Source organism: Drosophila tropicalis, unplaced genomic scaffold (assembly GCF_018151085.1).
Source record: "Drosophila tropicalis isolate 14030-0801.00 unplaced genomic scaffold, ASM1815108v1 contig_867, whole genome shotgun sequence".
Taxonomy (NCBI): domain Eukaryota; kingdom Metazoa; phylum Arthropoda; class Insecta; order Diptera; family Drosophilidae; genus Drosophila; species Drosophila tropicalis.
The window spans coordinates 318,129-337,435 of NW_027173362.1; the positions used below are offsets into that span (position 1 = coordinate 318,129).

Sequence of the window (19,307 nt, forward strand, 5' to 3'; positions counted from 1 at the left end):
AATCTAAACAATACGAGTATTTCAAGGCACTTATCTATTTCGTTAATTATTATAGCATTATTTACAAGTGAATTGAAAATGTCTTTTCTTCTGTTCATGGTAAAGGATTCTTGGTCGGAACGAATGTCTTAAGCATTGACCAATATATACTAAAAAAGGACTTGCGGACAAAATATTAGCACTTCAACCACTTCAATTCAACAGATCTAAAATAAAACTTGTTTCTATTTATTATAGACATGGAGTTTTTGAAATTTTAAATTTTTCGCGCCCTCCATTCGATAACATCGATAGATATGGAACCCCATCGATAGCGGCTTCACTCGATAAAGAGTGCAACTCGAACCTGGTTCGTGCTGGCATCCATTGCGTTGTTTTTGTTTTGTATATATAAAGATTCGATGTGAAAGTGCTAAGAAAAAAAATTGAATAATGTGCCGCACAAATACAACAATTAATTAAAAAAGCATCAATTGCAGGAAATAAAGAATTGTGATAAACTGCAATGTGAGTTTATAATTTTTGGCTTCCAAAGCCGAGTTTTACACACAAACACACTCACACTCATACACTTGAACGCACACAAAGGGGCAAACAAACACGAATACACACTCACACAACGCTTTTGTATGCATATGTATATACGTATTTGTGAATATAAGTGAATATAATTTTTTTTTCTAATTGGAATTGAAAATAAAACCAATCAAAGTGTTAAGTGAAAAACAAAAGTAAATAAGCAAAAGCGAGTTACGCGTTAATTCAAACATTCATACATATACAAAAGTGATAGAGTGCATGGCTGTGTATTATGCTGCAATAACAACAACAACAACAATGCTAGCGGTTTTTTTTTTTAAAGCTGCGCCCAGCTGCAACGCCCACCGAGATTGTGTGTCTCTCTACATCTTTCTCTCTTTTACACATTTGGAGTAACACGACGAAGAAGAAGAAGACGAAGTAAAGGCTAAGACAAAGTCAGAAAAACAAAAACTAAACTGAATTTAATTGTGTGGGTGGCTCTGCTTTCGTTTTTTTTGTAGTTGTGTTTTTGTTGTTGTTAATGTAGATAAATAAAAAGCGTAAAAGAAAAATCATTGCGTCTGCGCCTCCATCAGCAACAATAATAGCAACAACATTAACAACAACCAACAGCAGCAGCGCATCAACGGCTTTTTAGCCTTGGCAGCAGACAGAATTCGAAAGGGCCGTAACAGCAAATGCCAGATCACTTACAGGGCTGCACAAGCAGTTCTAAGCCGAGTTTTATCCAAAGAAAAATAATACAACTTTTAAATAAAACAAAAAAGCAACAAATTTTTGCTAAACTAGTTAAAGTTTCAAGTATTGGCATATTATTTGGATATCTCTCAAATTTTGAGAAATTCATAAATTTGAATAGTTTCCTTTTTCCTAAGGAAAAATATTAATCCCACGATCCCACTTCACTTAACATGGCGGATAATATGAACAGTTGTCTTATGGTAGTCTCATTTAATAAATAAATAAAGAAACCAGATATATCTATATCTTGTCTTGTCTTAAATCTTAAAGATTGTTGAGAGAAACGAACTATGTAGTTCATTCCAAAATTGTTGCATTCCAACCCTGGCAGTTGAATCTCCTCTTTTTCCTCATTTGTCTTAAGCTGTAGTTGTTGTTGTTATTGCCCCCACGCAAGGATACAGACTGTAGGTGTGTGTGTGACGCACGCATCACACACACACACACACACACATGCGCGCAATACCTACATACACACACTTACTTACAGGCAACAAGACACAACTGGCATTTGTTACATAAAAGCCAACCTCGCCCTCGTCGTCATCATCAGCAGCAGCATCATCATCACCAGCAGTGGCAGGCAGCAGCCGCATTGTCATCATCTTCATTATTAACTGAGGCATCAGCCACCTCTAAGCAACCTCAACCCTAGCAGCAGAAGCAGCATCAGCAACAACAACAACAACGAAAACAATAAGATATAGTTGTAGTAGTAGTAATAGCATTCGTAGCAGAGGGGAGGGGGACTCGCCACCGCCGCTGACGCTATCTAACTAAGTGTGTGTGTGCATCATGAGCGTTTTTGATGATTTTCAACGTTTGTGGATGCAAAGATTCCCTCAAAGTTCACTCTCCGATGCCTGGGAACAGGATGTGCGTGCCAGTTTGGAGCGTCATAAATTAAAAATTACGGAATTGAGCAAAGAATTGGAACAGGAAACTCTGTACGTTGAATATTTGGAGCGACTACTATCGGATGTTGAGAAATATCGTGAATCTGGCGGGGATCCTTCGACACTTTTTGAGGCAGCAGCCACAGCCACTGCTTCGTCTGCAACATCCACCAATGGTTCGGTGGACAAGGAAATTGTAAGTACATTTGATTTGTCTCACTTGCTCAATACATATGTAGATGAATTATATTCCTGATCTTTAGTTAATCACTAACAAACTGATTTCACCAGGCGCTCAGAATTGGTTTTCCTTTTTTATTGTTTTGTTGTGTCGAGTTTCTTTTGCTTAATGTCATTGGCTTACTTATCAGTTGGCTTTTGGTGTTGTGGTTAAAGAGGGGGAGTGCAGAAAGCCCCAAGAGCAGCAGCAGCAGCAGTGGCCAGTGGCGGCGCAGTTAGCAGCACTTTAAATTTTTAAAGAAGTTACACTATGTATAAGCCAATGGGACAATCAGAAGCCCCTATAGCCATAAAATTTGTTTAAAATCTAATAGGAATATCTTGATATATATTTGAGCTAAAAATGGCATACGTAAGTAGGTATGTACATTATTACATATGTACATTATGTATATTATTGTCCCTTCTTATGAATCTCTGATTTAAAATTCCTTACATATATATGTACAAATGTTTCTTAATCGATGTGTTAACCACATAATCAAATCTAAAATATTTCATATCAATAAAATTGCTATATGTACATACATACATATAAAAGATATTGATTATGATTTCAACAGTGGAAAAGGGATTATTCAACTTTGTAAAGGCGTTTTTTTTGCATAACCCGAGTACTTCAGTTTAGCTACTGCTGTACGGTTCTATCTGTAGAGCATATAGATCCATTATAGTCTATGGGGTTCGGTTTTATTTTTTGATATCTATATTTTTGTTTTTGCTCGTTATCTACACACACACATGCACGCACTTCTCCATTATATGTACATAGACATGTATGTGCTGTTCCACTGACTACGTACGTATTATACATACATATGTACATGTGTACGGCGGACCTTCTGTGCTCTGTCATAGTCATTTTGTCGTCTGGTTATGGGTTCCTCTCTATTGAGTTAGTTTCGGTGAATAAGAGCCCGTTAACAGGCCAAATCGCGCTTCATTCTAACGTGTTTTCGTGTGTTTTTTGTTTTGTTTTTTTTTAACTTTTGTTTTTTACGCATGTGAACAACGAAAAAGAAGAAACAACTTGAAATCTGAATTAAAGTGCAACCAACTTTAAAACCAAGAACGAAAATTCACAACAGTCGAATTGCTTATACTGTATTTGTTGTGGGTGTGTGTGTGTGTGTGTTGTGTCTGTGTCATTTATAATTTAAATTATTGTTTGATTATTTCTCGTAACGACCGTCGCGAAGCGTTGCATCCTTAAAACACATAGGGCGGAGCTCTTAGGCTCGCTCTCTTTTTCGCTTGAGGGGCAAAAGGCGACAACATTTGTGGATTAGCCAAGTCGAAAGGATATTATGGCTTCGTTTAAAGAGAAATTTAAATTATGGACTAGAGGGGTACGTAATCAATGCCGGACGACGACAAGCTATTTTTTCCTGTTTTTATTTTTTAGGTTTTTTTCTTATTGTTATTGTTGTATTATCACAAGTTGAAATCAATAAACTTATCAATAAACTCATGCATACATACATACATGTTTAACAAAGTGGTCACACATTCGCACACACACGCACACACGTGCAATCTCTAGTACTTACGAAATTAAGCAATACCTGTGGCAAAAAACGACAACAACAAAGGCACTTGAACAGTTAAAAACCGCATAAAATATGTATATATGTTTATACATACATACAAATACCTATATAAAGAGAGTAACAAAAAATAGTTAAAAGGCGTTAACTTTTTTCGTTTGGTTTTTTGTCGGCCCATAGAAGAAATCTTTAAGCAAACTGATAAGCTTCTTGCCGCAAAGCTTATTTCACTCAGCTCCTCCACTCTCACTTACAAATATACAATGTACATATTTATGCCCAAATCTCTCTCTCTCTCTCTCTCTCTCTCTCTCTCTCTCTCCCTCTCTTTTTTTGTAACTCTGATTCCGTTGTATCCGAAGAATCCTTTTTCAAGGCTTTGCTTTTGTTTTTCTATTTTTGACCTTGTGAGAAAACAGCTGTTTTTGACAAGCAGGAAGGAAATCGCTAGCGATAGAGAGAGAGAAAGACAGTTTCACTTGTCGTTCTCTCTCACCCCAACCGCCGTCCTCCATTTGTTTGGATGATTCATTTTAACCTAATAAATTTTGTGGCCCGCAATTGTAGAACTTTGCATTAATCGACCTTCGCCATCACTTCACTTATTTGCACGCTTTCTTCATCGCTCCGCTTGGGCACATTCACCCCACCACCATTTCTCTTTGGCAGACAAAACCACCCACCCACCCACTCACTCATCTGCCAGACACTGCATTGATAAATATATGTATATGAAATAAATAACAATTTAAAGTTGGCAATTTTCTGTTTTTTTATTTCATTATTATTTTAGGTAGCTCTGAGCTCTTTTTATGCCTGTATTTTTTCTTAATACCCTGTGCTTCATGACGAAAGTAATAGACGAAAGAAAACATTTGTTTTTAATTTTATTGTTATTACCACCAGAAAGTTATAAATGATTTCTTTTAGTTTAAGTGTTGTTAGAATAAGGGAATGAGGTCTGAGAATATCGTTCAGATTTGTTATTTCTGCTCTGGATTATCACCAGACATCTCTAATTACTTAAGATTGATATTAGTGTTAGCTCACTTTGCTAAACATGTTCACTTGTCCCTTTTTCCGAAGTAAGTTAACTTACTCATTTTGTTCACTGCCCAGTTATTCAGTTGCTCACCACATTGATCACTTGTTCAGTTGCTCATTAATAGTAATTTATGATTTTTCGTTAGTGAACAGAAAAGAGCAAGTTCTTTTCGTTTACATACTCATTGGCAATCCAGTCTAATACCTCATGATGATTAGATGATAAGTCATCAAATAGTGATCTATATAAGAGCTAAGAAAGATTGGTCTTGTTGGGGACCCACCCTTTTATACAGGGTACCCTTTAAGTAGACTTCAAGTCCAACTTATTGTATAAATGAATTTGTTGTAACTTTTTATTGCTTTATGTGTTCGTTTTCACTTTTTCTTTCTTTCTGTGCTGTCTGACTGTCTCTCTGACTGTCTGCCTCTGTTACTGATCCCCACACGCACCACGCAGCACTTGGTTGGGCTTGAACCAAGTTTTTTAGACATTTCGTTTGAAAAATCCGAAATTGGCACCGAAAAAAGAAATGTGAGAAATAGTGTGTTACGTGACAAGCATTATAAAAATACAACAAAAAAATTGTCCAGAAAGAAAAAAACACAAAAGCAATGACAATTTGTGGGCTTAAAAAATGAAACTAATAAAAATCCAGCTTAATTTACCAGGTTCAATATCTAGAATGTTACCATAATTTACATAGAAATAGAGATTAAGATTGCATTTGCTAAAACACAATGCCAGAAGATACATAGATACATATGTATTTATACACTTGAGGGCACAAAAATAGTAATTCTCTCTTCTACTTTAATTTATTATTTCATTTATTAATTTACAGAAACTTAAGTTTTTGCTTAATTGAGGCTTTGTGCAATTAATAAATAAGTTTTATTTTTAATTGATAAAGTTAATTTTCTTTTTTTCTGAGTTCTTCAAACACAAGACTTCAAAAGGTCCGTTTCGATGGTTGGTTTTGTAGGTGTACGAGGGATTTTCGATCGAGTTAGGAAAAATTTGATCAAAGCTAATGCTTTTCTTTTGAATACAGTATCGTTGTCTAGCTGAGAGGTTTAACGAAGTGTTATCAATCATGCATGCTATGAGATCCACAGTAGAGTTTTCCAAAACAATAAACCGAACGCAGTCATTTCTCCAATATCTTATTTGAACATTTTTAAGTATTTATTTTCAATTTGGGAGAAAACTAACTCGCACTTTACCATTAGAAGTTAAGGTGTACTATTCGTTTGTTTTTAATTTTGGTTTTGAATTTCTGATCCCTGACAATTCCTTTAAAGACTTCAAAGACCTTGCAATCAATTCAATTTGTGATACACATTCCAGATAATGTTATGTAATTGGATTAGAATATTTTCTTGCCCAGTTATCGGAAAAAATGTGGTCAGGTGTTGTGAAGTATTATGTATATCATAGCTCGCAGCTGTGTGTTGATGGAGGAATTCAGAAAACACCTTGCGAAAAAAGTCCAAATTTATATATAAAGCCACTGGGAAAATGGATTTTGTTAAACATTATTCTGCTTTTAGTCCATTGGACTTTTGATCGACTGTTTTAGGATTAATGTATAACTTGAAATATGATGTTTGATTTTGCCCTTGCAGAAATCTAGTTTAAATCTCCGTGAAGCCTCCGCCTCTACGGGATCGTCAAATGCCAGTAATAAGGACAAGGATCGTCTCTCCCTTAATACAGATAACAAATACAATAACAACACACATTTAAAAAATGCATCCGCAAGTGGTGGTGGTGGTGGTGGATTAAAATCCGCCCCACCCACAGGTAAACCATCGACAGAGCTTAGCTTCGAGCACGATTATTTAAAGGACAAAGAAAATGAAAAGGATGCAGGCGGTAATGGGGGAGGTGCAGCCAACGGAGCCCTGCAGCAATGCATCACGGAACTGGCCTCCATACAACAAAGCAATAACGAACAAAAAGGCAAAGTAATTGAAGCTAAAGCATCGAGCAGCAGCGAGGAAAAGCAGTCACTGCGAAAATCCACTTCACATTTTGTCACAGTAATTGAGGTCAAGGAGTCAAAGGATAAAGATAAGGACGAGGCCGGCGAGATGACGACAACCACACAAACGGTGTCATCATCGTCAACCTTTGGCCGGAGCAAAGCAGCGGCGGAAGCAACCGCTCCACCGTTATCACCCTCAATGACAGGCGGAACAACGACGTCGCCAGCTATGTCCGCCTCTTCGTATGCCAATCATTTAGAGGCCAAAAAGAAAATGCCACCAAGGTAAGTGAGACAAGTTATTTCCCCCTTCTCCTTTAACTAATTAACGTTTCCACTTCTTCTTTAAGGCCACCGCCTAAGGCTATAAGGCATGTGGCACCGCCCACTATACCCAGCCAGCTCTCTTCATCTCCCAAGCGGGGGGATCATCCGACTTACGCTGGTAGCACAATGCCACTGCCCGGCAACAGTTCTTCAACAGACAGTCCTGGCAATTCGCTGGAACGTAATATAAAACCTTCAGACATTTTGAGACAAAAATCGTCGGAGAATTTGGACTCCAAATATGCCTCAAATCGTAAGACGACTCCCGAATTGGGCAAATTGGCCAATGCCAATCCCGAGCTAATGGAGGAATTGGGTAGAAAAATGGTGAGCAAAACGGAGGAAAAGTCATCAGCTTCAACGACAGGCGGCAGTTTAGGACGTACGGCATCAAACCCTGGCCGAGCCCTGACCCCAGGACGTTCACCTACTGGTAGTTTAAATAAGACCAACAAATTGGCTACCACAGATAGCAGCTCCACCAGCAGCCTAGAGAAGAAATCACGAAATAACTTACAGGCCAGCAGTGAGACGGTAGCTGAGGCAACAGCCGGGTCAAGTCACAGCAACACTCAAGGTTCCGTTGGATCTAAAGAATCCCTAGCCTCCCAGGGTATATCGGAAGTGGTTAGTAAATAGAGAAAAAGAGAGAAAGATCTCTTTAATTAAAAGTTAATTTCTGAATATTTCAATTTTCTAGATCAAAAGCTATGAGTTTGTTTCTTCGCTCAGCTCAGATAGTGCCAAACAGCAGCAGCAGCAGCAGGTTGCAGCGGCGGCTCAGCATCAGCAGTTGCAACAATCAATAGACAACGAACCCTACTACGACAGTGTTCCCCTCGATAATGGCGATGGCGAATATGTCTTTATAAAGCCCGGTCGCACGGGCTCATCGTCAAGCCGTGATGACCTATCCACACCCGGAAGCAGCAGTACAACCACCACTAACACCAACCAACAGCTGCCCTCGATGATGGCCGCACAATTAAGCAGCCAAACGAGTGTAACAGATCCCGAATCTCCAGGACGAACATCCAATTATGTGAACATTGATTACTTTTTGCAGTAAGCATTTATCAAACTAAATCAGTTTTGCGAAATATATGTATAGCGCTTATCTCCCATATATAGTCAAAGCAATGAGACACGCTCAAGTTCACTGGACAGCGATGGCGAGTATGAAGGCCCTCCCATATTGCGTACCATATCGCATGACGAGCAGACATCATCGCAGACAACGCCAGGAGCATTGCGCAAGGTTCGTTTTGTGATTTTGTGCATATTGTTTGATGAACCCATTTTTGATTTGGATCTACATATATCACATTATTTCCCCTATTCTCCCGCTCCACTTCCGCCCACTCCAGTCCAAAGCATCAATGTCTAATCTAGACGTAGACTAATCTATAGTCATGTGGCTTAATGAGTCCGGAGCTCACGATTTAACATTGTTTAAGTGCTCTGTGTATTTTTCTTATCGTCAGAAGTTGATTTTAGGTTGCATGCTAACTTTGGGTAACACTAAAAGATCCCACCTCCATTAGGAAACACATGAATGAAATGTTCCACTCTTTTAGTGTGGGGATGCAATTTGACTCAGAGAGACCTTTGTCAAGAGAGTTGTGCCAACTCTATCCCTCCTCCTGTTCTCCCAGTATCTTTCCATATTCCGCTTCCACTATCCTATATTATATTGTATCACACAAGACATTTTATATAAATCAATTTAAAACATATTTAACTTTTACTAATATTTTAATAAAACTAACCATTTTTTTCTTTCGGTTTTCTCTTCACATTTTTTTTTTGTTCTTGTTTGTTTTAATTTCTTTTTGATCTCTCAACAGAACTTAGTTTCAGCGATACTTGTGAGTATTTCCTTCTATTGCAATAGTTCAATAATTTGATGTGTGTTGTTCACGATTACTATTTGAATTTGTAACTTTTATAAGCAATCAATGTTGAAAATAATGAAACAAGTTAACTTATATGTACATATTCACATGCGTATATATAGATAATGTATATGTGTACTGTATGTTTATCGAATATAGTTCTCTTCATTTTGCGAATGCCTTTTATGCCTTTCTTCCTCAAGTTTCAATATTATTGTCCTGTTTATCCTTGTCCTTGTGATTTTCATTCAAATTCATCCATCCATTACTGTATGTGTCCATCTATATATGTATATATATTACAATTATTTTCACAAAGAAAACTTCAAACAATTAATTTTCTTTACAATTACTAAACATAAAACATTTAATGGTATATCTTAATTTGGTTTTTGGCGTTTATAACATATATTATTAGTATAATATGTATTTGTGTATATCTGTGGCTTGGTTGATGTGTTACTGCTATGTTGAAAAGGTTTGTGGGCACCGATTTTCAACCCCTATACTAAAATTACTTTACGGAATGAATTCAACTGAAACGATTCTTTTCTTATACCATCTTAGGTTTCTGGGAATGCTCGTGGAGCCAAAATCCGTTCCATATTAAGCTCGATAATACACAGTGAAACCATCTACGTTGAGTGCCTCAACAAGATGATGCAGGTAATTAAGAAAATATAAATTAAATTTTTATTTCTATGACTTTCACGTACCTAAATAAAAATATATTTGTGTTTCTTTCCATATCATACAGTATAAAAAGGCAATTCATGCCACACTGGGCACTTCACAGCCTGTGATCAAAGAGGAGGAAGAGAATACAATTTTCTTTAAAATCGATGAGCTATTCGAGGTGCACACGGCTTTTCTGTGCGACCTAAAGACAATAGTATCTCATGAGGGTGGCGACGTCCTAATTGGGGATCCGTTTAAACGTCTAGCGGATATGTTCGATCTTTATTCAGCTTTCTTGCACAATTATGGCCAAGCAATTGAGACGGTTAAGAAATGTAGTGCCAATAATCCACAATTTAAGAAAATTGTATCTACCATTGTGGTAAATCTGCAGACCGAACAATCGCTAACGCTTGAGGATCTGCTCCATAAACCAGTTGCTAGAGTCCAAATCAATGCGTTGGTCTTTAACGATTTGCTGAGAGAGACACCAGCCAATCATCCGGATCATCAGCCCTTGCGACAGGCCCAGAAGATCATTCAAATGTTTCTCAATCAATTCAATGTGGTCAGTCAGCGGTTGACTACAGAATCGAATAGGAATCTGAGGCGCATGGTGCGCAATTCATTCATTGTCGAGCTGGTCGATGGTCATCGCAAGTTGAGGCATTTATTCCTTTTCAATGATGTGATAGCTTGTGCCAAATATAAGGCTTTGGGCAGAGATCGCATTGATTACGAGTTAAAATGGTTCATTCCCCTGAAAGATGTCACTGTTCAAGTGTGTGAAGCTGAGAATTTGGCCGATCTGAAGGAATCTAGTCCAGCGAATATTTCGCAAGTGAAACGTAATTTGAGATCAGTGCGGGATCAATTGATATTAGAGGGCGGCAATGGTGGTGTACGCACTGGTGATAAATATCGCCGCAAACTGGCCGATCTTGAGTCACAATTGGTGTTGGCCACACCGAATTTGGTGTTACGTCTATGTAATAAATCGAACAACAAGCCGATAACCTTTTTCCTTAGCTCAGATTTTGAGCGAACCCAATGGATTGACTCAATCACATCACTAAAGGTTAGTTTAGATGCATTTACAACTATAATGCACATCTAGAATTCATTGTCATCTCTCTCTCTCTCTCTTTTAGCAAAAGTGTAATATTCCTGGGGCAAATACCATTAATTCCCTGGAGGTTACAGCATTCATTGTGGCTATGCAAAAGGGCATGAACATGAAGACTGAAATGGGCTCTTATCTAATGCGAAATACAAATGATGAGAGTCTGCTTGTGGGCGATTTGCATATGGGCGTTCAGGCATTAACAGGACTGGAGCAGTCGCAACCTACTGATCTATATATATGCATTGAAGTGGACTCGTATGGCCATTATTTCCGTAAGGCCACAACGAAAATGATTTGCCGCAGTGCGAATCCAGTGTGGAACGAGAGCTTTATGCTTGAGCTGGAAGGTAGCCAAAATATCAGGATTTTACTCTATGAGGCCAAAGAGCGTCCACTGCTGAGAGCTAAACAAATACTAAAGGTAAGCGATAATGATTATCTAACAACATTGCATATTTAATATCTAATCGTTTAATGGTCCATTTTCAGTTAAGCTTTAGCTGGCTAACAGAAACCACACAAACCCGCTCCCTAAAGCTAAGTGAAACTCTAGAGCTTGGCGTCAGTTTTCGGTTTGTTCCTGGCGAATTATGTCGAGCCACCACCAAGCCGGGTGCACTCTTTGGAGCCAAAATGAGTCAAGTATTAAAGTGAGTGTTTTGCCATAAAAATTGTATTTTTTGTTAATTAGTACCTCCATTGTATTTACAGACGCGAAAAACGTGACATTCCTTTCATAATCAGTGCCTGCATACGTGAAGTAGAACGTCGTGGTATGCTGGAAGTGGGTTGCTATCGTGTGAGTGGCTCGGCTTCTGATCTGGCCAAACTAAAGAAATCATTCGAGTCGGGTAAGCCAAGTCAGCTCATATCGGCCCTGCTCACGTTTTGCTAATCAATTCAATTCTTTGCAGATGCCTATGAGGCAGAGCAGCTGCTACGTGAAGTTGATATACATTCTGTCACTGGCATTTTAAAGACTTTCCTAAGAGAATTGCCTGAGGCTTTGTTTACCGATCAGTTATATCCACGGTTTTTCGAAACATTTAGCGCATTCAGCAATAACAACGAAGCCACCAGGATAAATGAGCTGCTTAAAGTATTCGAAGAGTTGCCGCAGGCAAATAAAGCTTCCATTAATTTGATATTAGATCATTTAATAAGGTAAGAAACGACAATGAAAAGAAGGCCCCAGATAATCTATATCTGTCTGTTTGTTAATTTTAGGGTTCACGAAAAGGAATCGGATAATAAAATGTCACTGCATAATTTGGCCATGGTGTTTGGTCCAACACTATTGAGACCTGGTCAGACACAAGTAAAGCAGAAGGATCCACTGGCAGCTAGCACTGTGGATGTTATGGCACAGGCGGGCATTCTCTATTGTTTCCTTCAAGCTCGCATCAAAAAGGAATAAACGATATTTTCGTAGAGTAACAGAGACACGCTGCCAATCACATTGTATATACCAGGAGGCAAAAAACAAAATTACGACAAGGACGAAGAACAAGAAGAAAATGAGAATGTGAAAGCCTGGCAAAACAGAATATAATTGACATGGTATATAGGTATAAGGAGAAAGAGGGACATAGAGAGAGAGAGAGAGGAAGGATTTTAAATCGATATAAACAAACTGCTCAATATCGGGGATTCATTTATGCAATCAGTTCAGATCTAGTGTGTAACACTTGACTGATAGTGAAACCTGGTGCGTCTCCTCTTCTTCCTTTTTGGCGTCTTGCTCGATGATAAATGATGACTCATCAAAACATATGTATACCTATAAAAAACATATATTTATATACCTATATTTATATATACACACACACATATATACATATAAATATATATAGTATATATGTATACTTAATCTGTCTTTAAAGAGCTTCACGCACATGTCCCCCCTGCTTGTAAACGAACGATTTTGTTTTTGCAAATATTTTCACTAAAACAAAGTACATACATACATATATATGTACATATATATGTACACAAATGTATGCATATATATATATTTACATACATACCTACTACTTAGTACTTTACATACATATTAAACAACTACAAGCGAAACTGCAAGTTGCTCTGCAACATAAAAGTAATACGATAATGGATATGATAGCGTTTTTGGTGATTGATAATTGATGATTGCGTTTAAACCATAAGAAATGATTGATAAGATATGAATGATGTAATTGTATGCTTATATAAAAAAGTTCTTGTTTCCCCACTATTTTTTTTTTTGTCATTATGTTTTATATTAACGTATTATTTAGGTTTTATATAAAAACTGAAAAACGTAAAATAAAATTATATTCTATTTAGAAAAGAACTCGTATGGATTTTCATTATCAAATGCATTAAATATTCAAACCGAGAGCATTTAGCATTTTTGAATTTGTGAGTGAGTTGCTTTACACTGCACAAATTGCATATAACGAAAAACAATGAATTTTAATACGTTAAAAAAATATGTGTAAACCATTGCTAAACAAATGAAGTAAGTAAGTCGTCTCGTCGACTTAGGTATACCATACACCAGGTGAAACAAATATTTCAAATTTCGAAGACCAAATGTATGTCTATTAAATTGTTTTTCAATGTCTTATACTATGTGCTATCTCGCTCACTCTACAAACACACGAGCACTCTAGCGCCGCCACTAGCCAACGGCCAATTCTGACCATGTGGACCGCTTAGTAAAATACGTTCATACTCATATTTTGCATGTTTCTAGTCCGATTTCAATAAAATTTGGTAGTTTGATAGAAATAGATAAGAATAATTAGTCTGCCGAATTTGAATGCGATAGTCAAAAAAAAAAACAGGAGGAAATCGGTTTTTTCTAAATTATGGAGGCGGAAGTGGGCGTGGCAAAATGTGAAAATATCTAAATTCTCCGCGCATACTATGCCAGTATACATACTAAATTTGGTGACTTTAGCTTTGTTCGTTTTTGATAAAATCAGTTTTGTTTAATTTGCAGGGGCGGAAGTGGGCGTGGCAAAATGTTTAAATAGCCAATATCTGCGCGTCTATTAAGCTAGTCTACATACTAAATTTGATGTCGGTAGCTATCATAGTTTTTAAGGAAATCACTCTTATGTAAATTCCGGGGGCGGAAGGGGGCGTGGCAAAAAGTTTAAACAATTAGATTCTGCGCGCTAACTAACCGAGCATATAAACCAAATTTGATGTCTCTAGCTATTATACTTTTTAAGAAAAACAGTTTTGTGTGATTCCTGGGGGCGTAAGGGGGCGTGGCAAAAAATTTGAACAGTTAATTTCTGCGCACTAACTAATCGGGTATACAAACTAAATTTGATGTCTCTGGCTATCATACTTTTTAAGAAAAACAGTTTTATGTGATTCCTGGGGGCGTAAGGGGGCGTAAGGGGGAGTAAGGGGGCGTTGCCGAAATTCCAATTAACTCTGAACATGTGCATACTACACGAGTATACATACTAAATTTGGTGGCTCTAGCTCTAATAGTCTCCGAGATCTGCGTGTTCATACAGACGGACGGACGGACGGACGGACGGACAGACGGACATGGCTAGATCGACTCGGCTGTTGATCCTGATCAAGAATATATATACTTTATAGGGTCGGAGAAGCTTCCTTCTGCCTGTTACATACATTTTGGCGACTTTAATATACCATTTCACCCTATGGGTGTATGGTATAAAAAGAATTTCTGTATATACATATGTACATATGTATGTATGTATGTATGTACTTACCTATGCTCTATACCGAGTCTGCGCAAAACGCCAATGTCCTTTACGTTAGAATCTAAATATTTGTAAATGAAATCCTTTTTTAAATTCTTTCCAATTTCGAGATCTAACAGAATTGTGTTCGTTCTGGCACCGTACTGTAGTTCTTTCCAAAATAATGCGAACTTATGTACCTCTTTTTGCCCAAGACAAATATTGATCCCTACGTGATGAATTCCGCATCAATAAAATGGCATTCTCCATATTTGACCCACTTCAATAAAAGTTGAGTAAATCCTCTCGGCGACTTAATTTCTAATTCTTAATTTTGAAGACCAATTCTAAATTCTGTTTACATGCCTATGCTTTCTTGTTCACTCTTTCACGCCGCGACTAGCATATAGCCAACTCCGCCCTTATGGACCTTAATACATACATACGTACGTACATAAATAGGTAGGTATATTTTCATTCTAATTGGTAATAATTACTAAGACCAATTAGTATGCTAAATTTTATTTCAATAGAAAATTTGCAGGAGACAATCTGTTTTTTACGAACTATCAAGGCGGAACTAAACAAGTTTGAAATAAACTCAATCACTGTGCAGACTACATGAGTTTACATACCAACCTTGGTGAATCTAACTTTTATCGTCTTCGAGATCTGGGTGTTCATACTGACGAACGGGCGTGACTAGATCGATTCGTCTGTCGATGCTGATCAAGAATATACATACATATGTATGTGTGGGGTATGGAAAAGCTTCCTACGTACATTTAGGCGACTTTAATATACCATTTCAAGCTATGGGTGCACGGTTTATTAAGGCTAACCAAAACAAGAAAACTGCCGAAATGTTTTGTGGAATCAAAGCGACTCTCACCCTGTTGATTTCAGGAGTCGTTTCGCTCCCAAATAAAAAATGTGCCAAAATGTACGTCTCCCGAGGGAAATGAGGATCGGACTCTGGTTTAAAGACTAAACATATTTCTTTTTGCATACTTTAATAATTGAATTAGACTGCGCCAAATGAGAAGTGTTTAAGTTAAACTACAAGTTAAAACGATTCACGTCGAAATGGTTCAAGAGAGTAATTCAGTTTTTACGCTCTCGATTCGTGTTGACTTTGGCATCCACACAGATGACAACACCAGCAATACCCGAACAAAAGTGCCCGCACGTTGGTTGCCAGGCCTTGATTTAATTATTGTTTTTTACTTTTATATTGAACGTTAAATTCTCTTCTGATTTCTGTATGTTGACTTAAAGACTCAAGTCTTTATCAAAACTACCAAAAATCGATCAAACCGAATTAAACGAAACAATATAAATAAATTGTATTAGCCCCCATAATAACTTTTATGGACCCGCATTGGTTGTTTTGTTCTCTCAAGTCGTTGTAAGTGTTTGCCCCCTGCCTATGTGCGGTCGATCGCTTAGAACGTCTCCATTATGGTGGCCCAACGATTTGTCATGGAGTTGGCGTTGCAGTCGTCAAAGTTGGCGTTGGAGCATGTGCCATTGGAATACTTGACAACAATTGTAACCCCTGACGGAGGCAACTCATCCTGAATTGGGAATTTTGCTTTTACAAACTCAACCTTTTTTACTCTTAGCGGAAAATATTCTATAAAAATCGGGAGATGTGCGAAAATCATAAAACTAAAAACAGATTACGGATTATGCGAATCATCTTTGTTTCGATGGATGCGAAATAAAACCAAATTTTTTACTGTTTAAGTAACCTGAAAATTTATTGTTGGTTTACCCATCTCAACGCTATATATATATATATATATGTTAAAAACTTTGCAATTTTTGTATTATATTTGAATATAAAATGTTTTGAAACTTTATATATCGAAAAAACAATTTTCCAACATTCACAACAATTTCTATATGTACAGTGGTGGCCACGAATTTAGGACATTGGGTATTTTCTTGTCATCCTGGAAGGTCAGTTATTTGGCACGTTTTTTACAAAATCTCTGAAGAAATTGTGGGCCTACTTGAACTAATCTTAGCTGCATACCATAAATGTTCAATCCATCCACAATTATCGCTTAGGGTAATGAAGTTTTCATTCACTTTTGTTTTGACGCCGTTTTGCGACAAAATGTAGATTTCATTTAATACCCAACGTGCTAAATTCGTGGCCGACACTGTATTTGCTTAAATCGCTTGTTAACAATAAACCCTTAGCTGTACATTAATGAAATGCTTTCACTATTGAAGAGTAACTCCTTCGATTGGGCGACTCTTCAAGATGCAAGCAAATATTGTTTGCCCATACATATGTAATATATATTGAGTTTTATATACGTATATACAGACATATTTCATAATTTTGTTTAGGTAATTAGTGCGAGAAACAGTACAGTAATAAAATCGAAAAGACAAGCACCCATATATGCTTCAATAATGATAATATATGTATATACATACATATATAAATGTGTGTATACTTATGTATACATATATATATATAGGTATATTAGGTATATAAGTAAATAGGTAGGTAGGTATGTATATAGGTAAAGGTAGGTATGTATATCTCTAAACGTAAAGTGCCAAGGATATTTAATCCTTAGCATGATGATCATGATCCTTAATCGATGGCAACATATAAAGGAAGTTTTTTTTTTTTTGATTTTTTGCAACGGAGGCGATAGCAAAACAAATTTTAAGCTAAAGTCAGCAAGGAGAAAAATTGATAAACAAAAAATTATAAAATAAACATATCCAACAGACCAAACAGTTCCAACATATCCGATAACAAAAATATTCTATAACATTTCGCTAGTTTATCATCATCTTTGGTTGCATGGTTTTGTTATGTGTGTTTGTGTGTTGTTGTTTTTTTTTTTTTTTTTTTGGGGCTTCTCAATGCGCCAGCGCTTCATTGCCGCCTTCCATTTTTACATGAAATCGTTTCTCGAGTCAAGTTTACACTCCCATTTCGTGGGCATCCGTCTGGTTGGTACTTGTTTACTCATCGTAATCGGATATCAACAGGCCACGTTTTGTGAAATTTATTGAGGACACCAGAGTTGCTGTGGTATCTATGCCCTCGAACAGGTCACTTGTAGCTGAACTATTTAGCGAATTGAGCGTTACATTGAAAGATCCACCGCTGGCACCATTATTAGCAGCACTGGATGTTGTGCCATGATAACGCTGCTGCAACTCCTGCTGCTGCCTCAGACTGTCCAGCTCATCGCGCAATGCCTGATTACTCAGACGCAGATTATCCGACTCACGCAAGCATTCTCTCAAACTGAAATTTATTTAAAGAAAAATGTATACACTATATAGAGATATGTAATAAACGGAATTCATTTAATCCAAACTGACTAATTGATGATGCAATTATGCCCACCATTACATTGGGATTACGAATTCTACTTACTTGTCAATCTCGTTTTGCATGCTCTTGATATAATCACAGGCTTTGATAAGTATTTGCGACTTGGAATCGTTGGGTGGTGTGCGTCCATTTTGATTGGTTTGACTACTCTTTTGGCTAATGCTTGAACTGGATGAGGTGGCCTCGTCCATTTGGGTATTGGGCTTATAACGATTCCCCTCCGTGGGAAGCATTTCCTTAAGTTTAAATATCCAACAATTAATTTTATCGCGACGTCGTCGCTCAACCTCATTGTGGGTGGCACGACGTTTGTCATCTCGTTTCTTGTAAGCCAAATCAACTTTGACATTGGACTGTAATTGGGACGAGCTTGATTGAGTGGTGGAGTGTAACTGCTGGTTCTGCAGATGCTGTTGGGTTTGTGGCTGAACAGTTCCAATGGGTGAAAGGTTGGATTGGGTTGCTTGATGATTTTCCACAAGTATGGAATGGGACATGGTTGTGGATGTGGCCAAGGTTGGTGTTGTTGTTGCTGTAGTGGTTCCTGCTACTTGTCCACTGACAAATAAAAGCTTCTTCACATTTAAATTACAATTATCAGCCATCGAGTCTGGTTCCAATTTGATGGTCGATGGATTCGGTGCCAATTGAGTAGGACTGCTGATCTGTGCGGTATCCTTAACCAGATAAATCTCACAACCAGTGGGAAGCTGCAGATTGGTCGGCAATAGTGTATGTACATCCAAATCGGGTTCCTGCTTTATGGCATAATACTCATCTTCTTCGGAGTTCTCATCACCGCATATGGTCAGAAAGATTTGAGCGCCAGCTGTATTACTCAAATTGTTGACAACACCATTGGTGCTGCTGAGGAATAAGCTTTGACTCTGACTCTGACATTGACTCTGCACCTGTCCACCAAATGATGTAGAGCCACTGTTGCTGGTGACAACTGCCCCGACCGATAATGGATCCATATCCAGATCCAGACGTGACCGTTTCTTTAGGCTCATTGTTGCTTGAGATTGGCTTTCATTGCTGGTTGCTTTGTGTCCATTCTGATTGCGAAGGCGATTGTTTTCCTTCTGCCTTCTTCTTCTGTTACTTGCACTCTCTTCTTCTTTTGACAGTGTTCTGGTATGCAAACTAGTGTTGAAAAATCATTTGTTGTGGGAACCGTCAATAATGAA

The 19,307-nt window shown here is 37.6% G+C and overlaps 2 protein-coding genes across 7 annotated transcripts; one reads left to right on the top strand and one right to left on the bottom strand.

Annotated features, from left to right (window-relative positions):
- Positions 1–338: 338 nt before the first annotated feature.
- RhoGAP1A (Rho GTPase activating protein at 1A) lies at positions 339–13,360 on the top strand. 6 transcript variants are annotated; one of them, XM_068298408.1, is made up of 14 exons: positions 340–507; positions 1,775–2,376; positions 6,641–7,287; positions 7,353–7,956; positions 8,030–8,394; positions 8,461–8,587; positions 9,177–9,197; positions 9,792–9,890; positions 9,982–10,980; positions 11,054–11,449; positions 11,518–11,678; positions 11,740–11,879; positions 11,943–12,192; positions 12,256–13,360. In XM_068298408.1, the coding sequence occupies exons 2-14, from the start codon at positions 2,080–2,082 to the stop codon at positions 12,443–12,445; spliced, it is 4,296 nt and encodes a 1,431-aa protein (XP_068154509.1). In that variant the 5' UTR covers positions 340–507; positions 1,775–2,079; the 3' UTR covers positions 12,446–13,360. The 6 variants fall into 6 exon arrangements, with proteins under 6 accessions (XP_068154514.1, XP_068154509.1, XP_068154512.1 ...); XM_068298409.1 differs by lacking the exon at positions 340–507 and adding an exon at positions 590–731; XM_068298410.1 differs by lacking the exon at positions 340–507 and adding an exon at positions 808–977.
- A 3,115-nt stretch (positions 13,361–16,475) lies between these two features.
- Usf lies at positions 16,476–19,254 on the bottom strand. Its single transcript, XM_068298323.1, has 2 exons — positions 18,160–19,254; positions 16,476–18,027 (listed from the first exon to the last, which is right to left on the bottom strand). Exons 1-2 carry the CDS (start codon positions 19,128–19,130, stop codon positions 17,739–17,741), a joined length of 1,260 nt encoding a protein of 419 aa, XP_068154424.1. The 5' UTR covers positions 19,131–19,254; the 3' UTR covers positions 16,476–17,738.
- Positions 19,255–19,307: the final 53 nt, after the last annotated feature.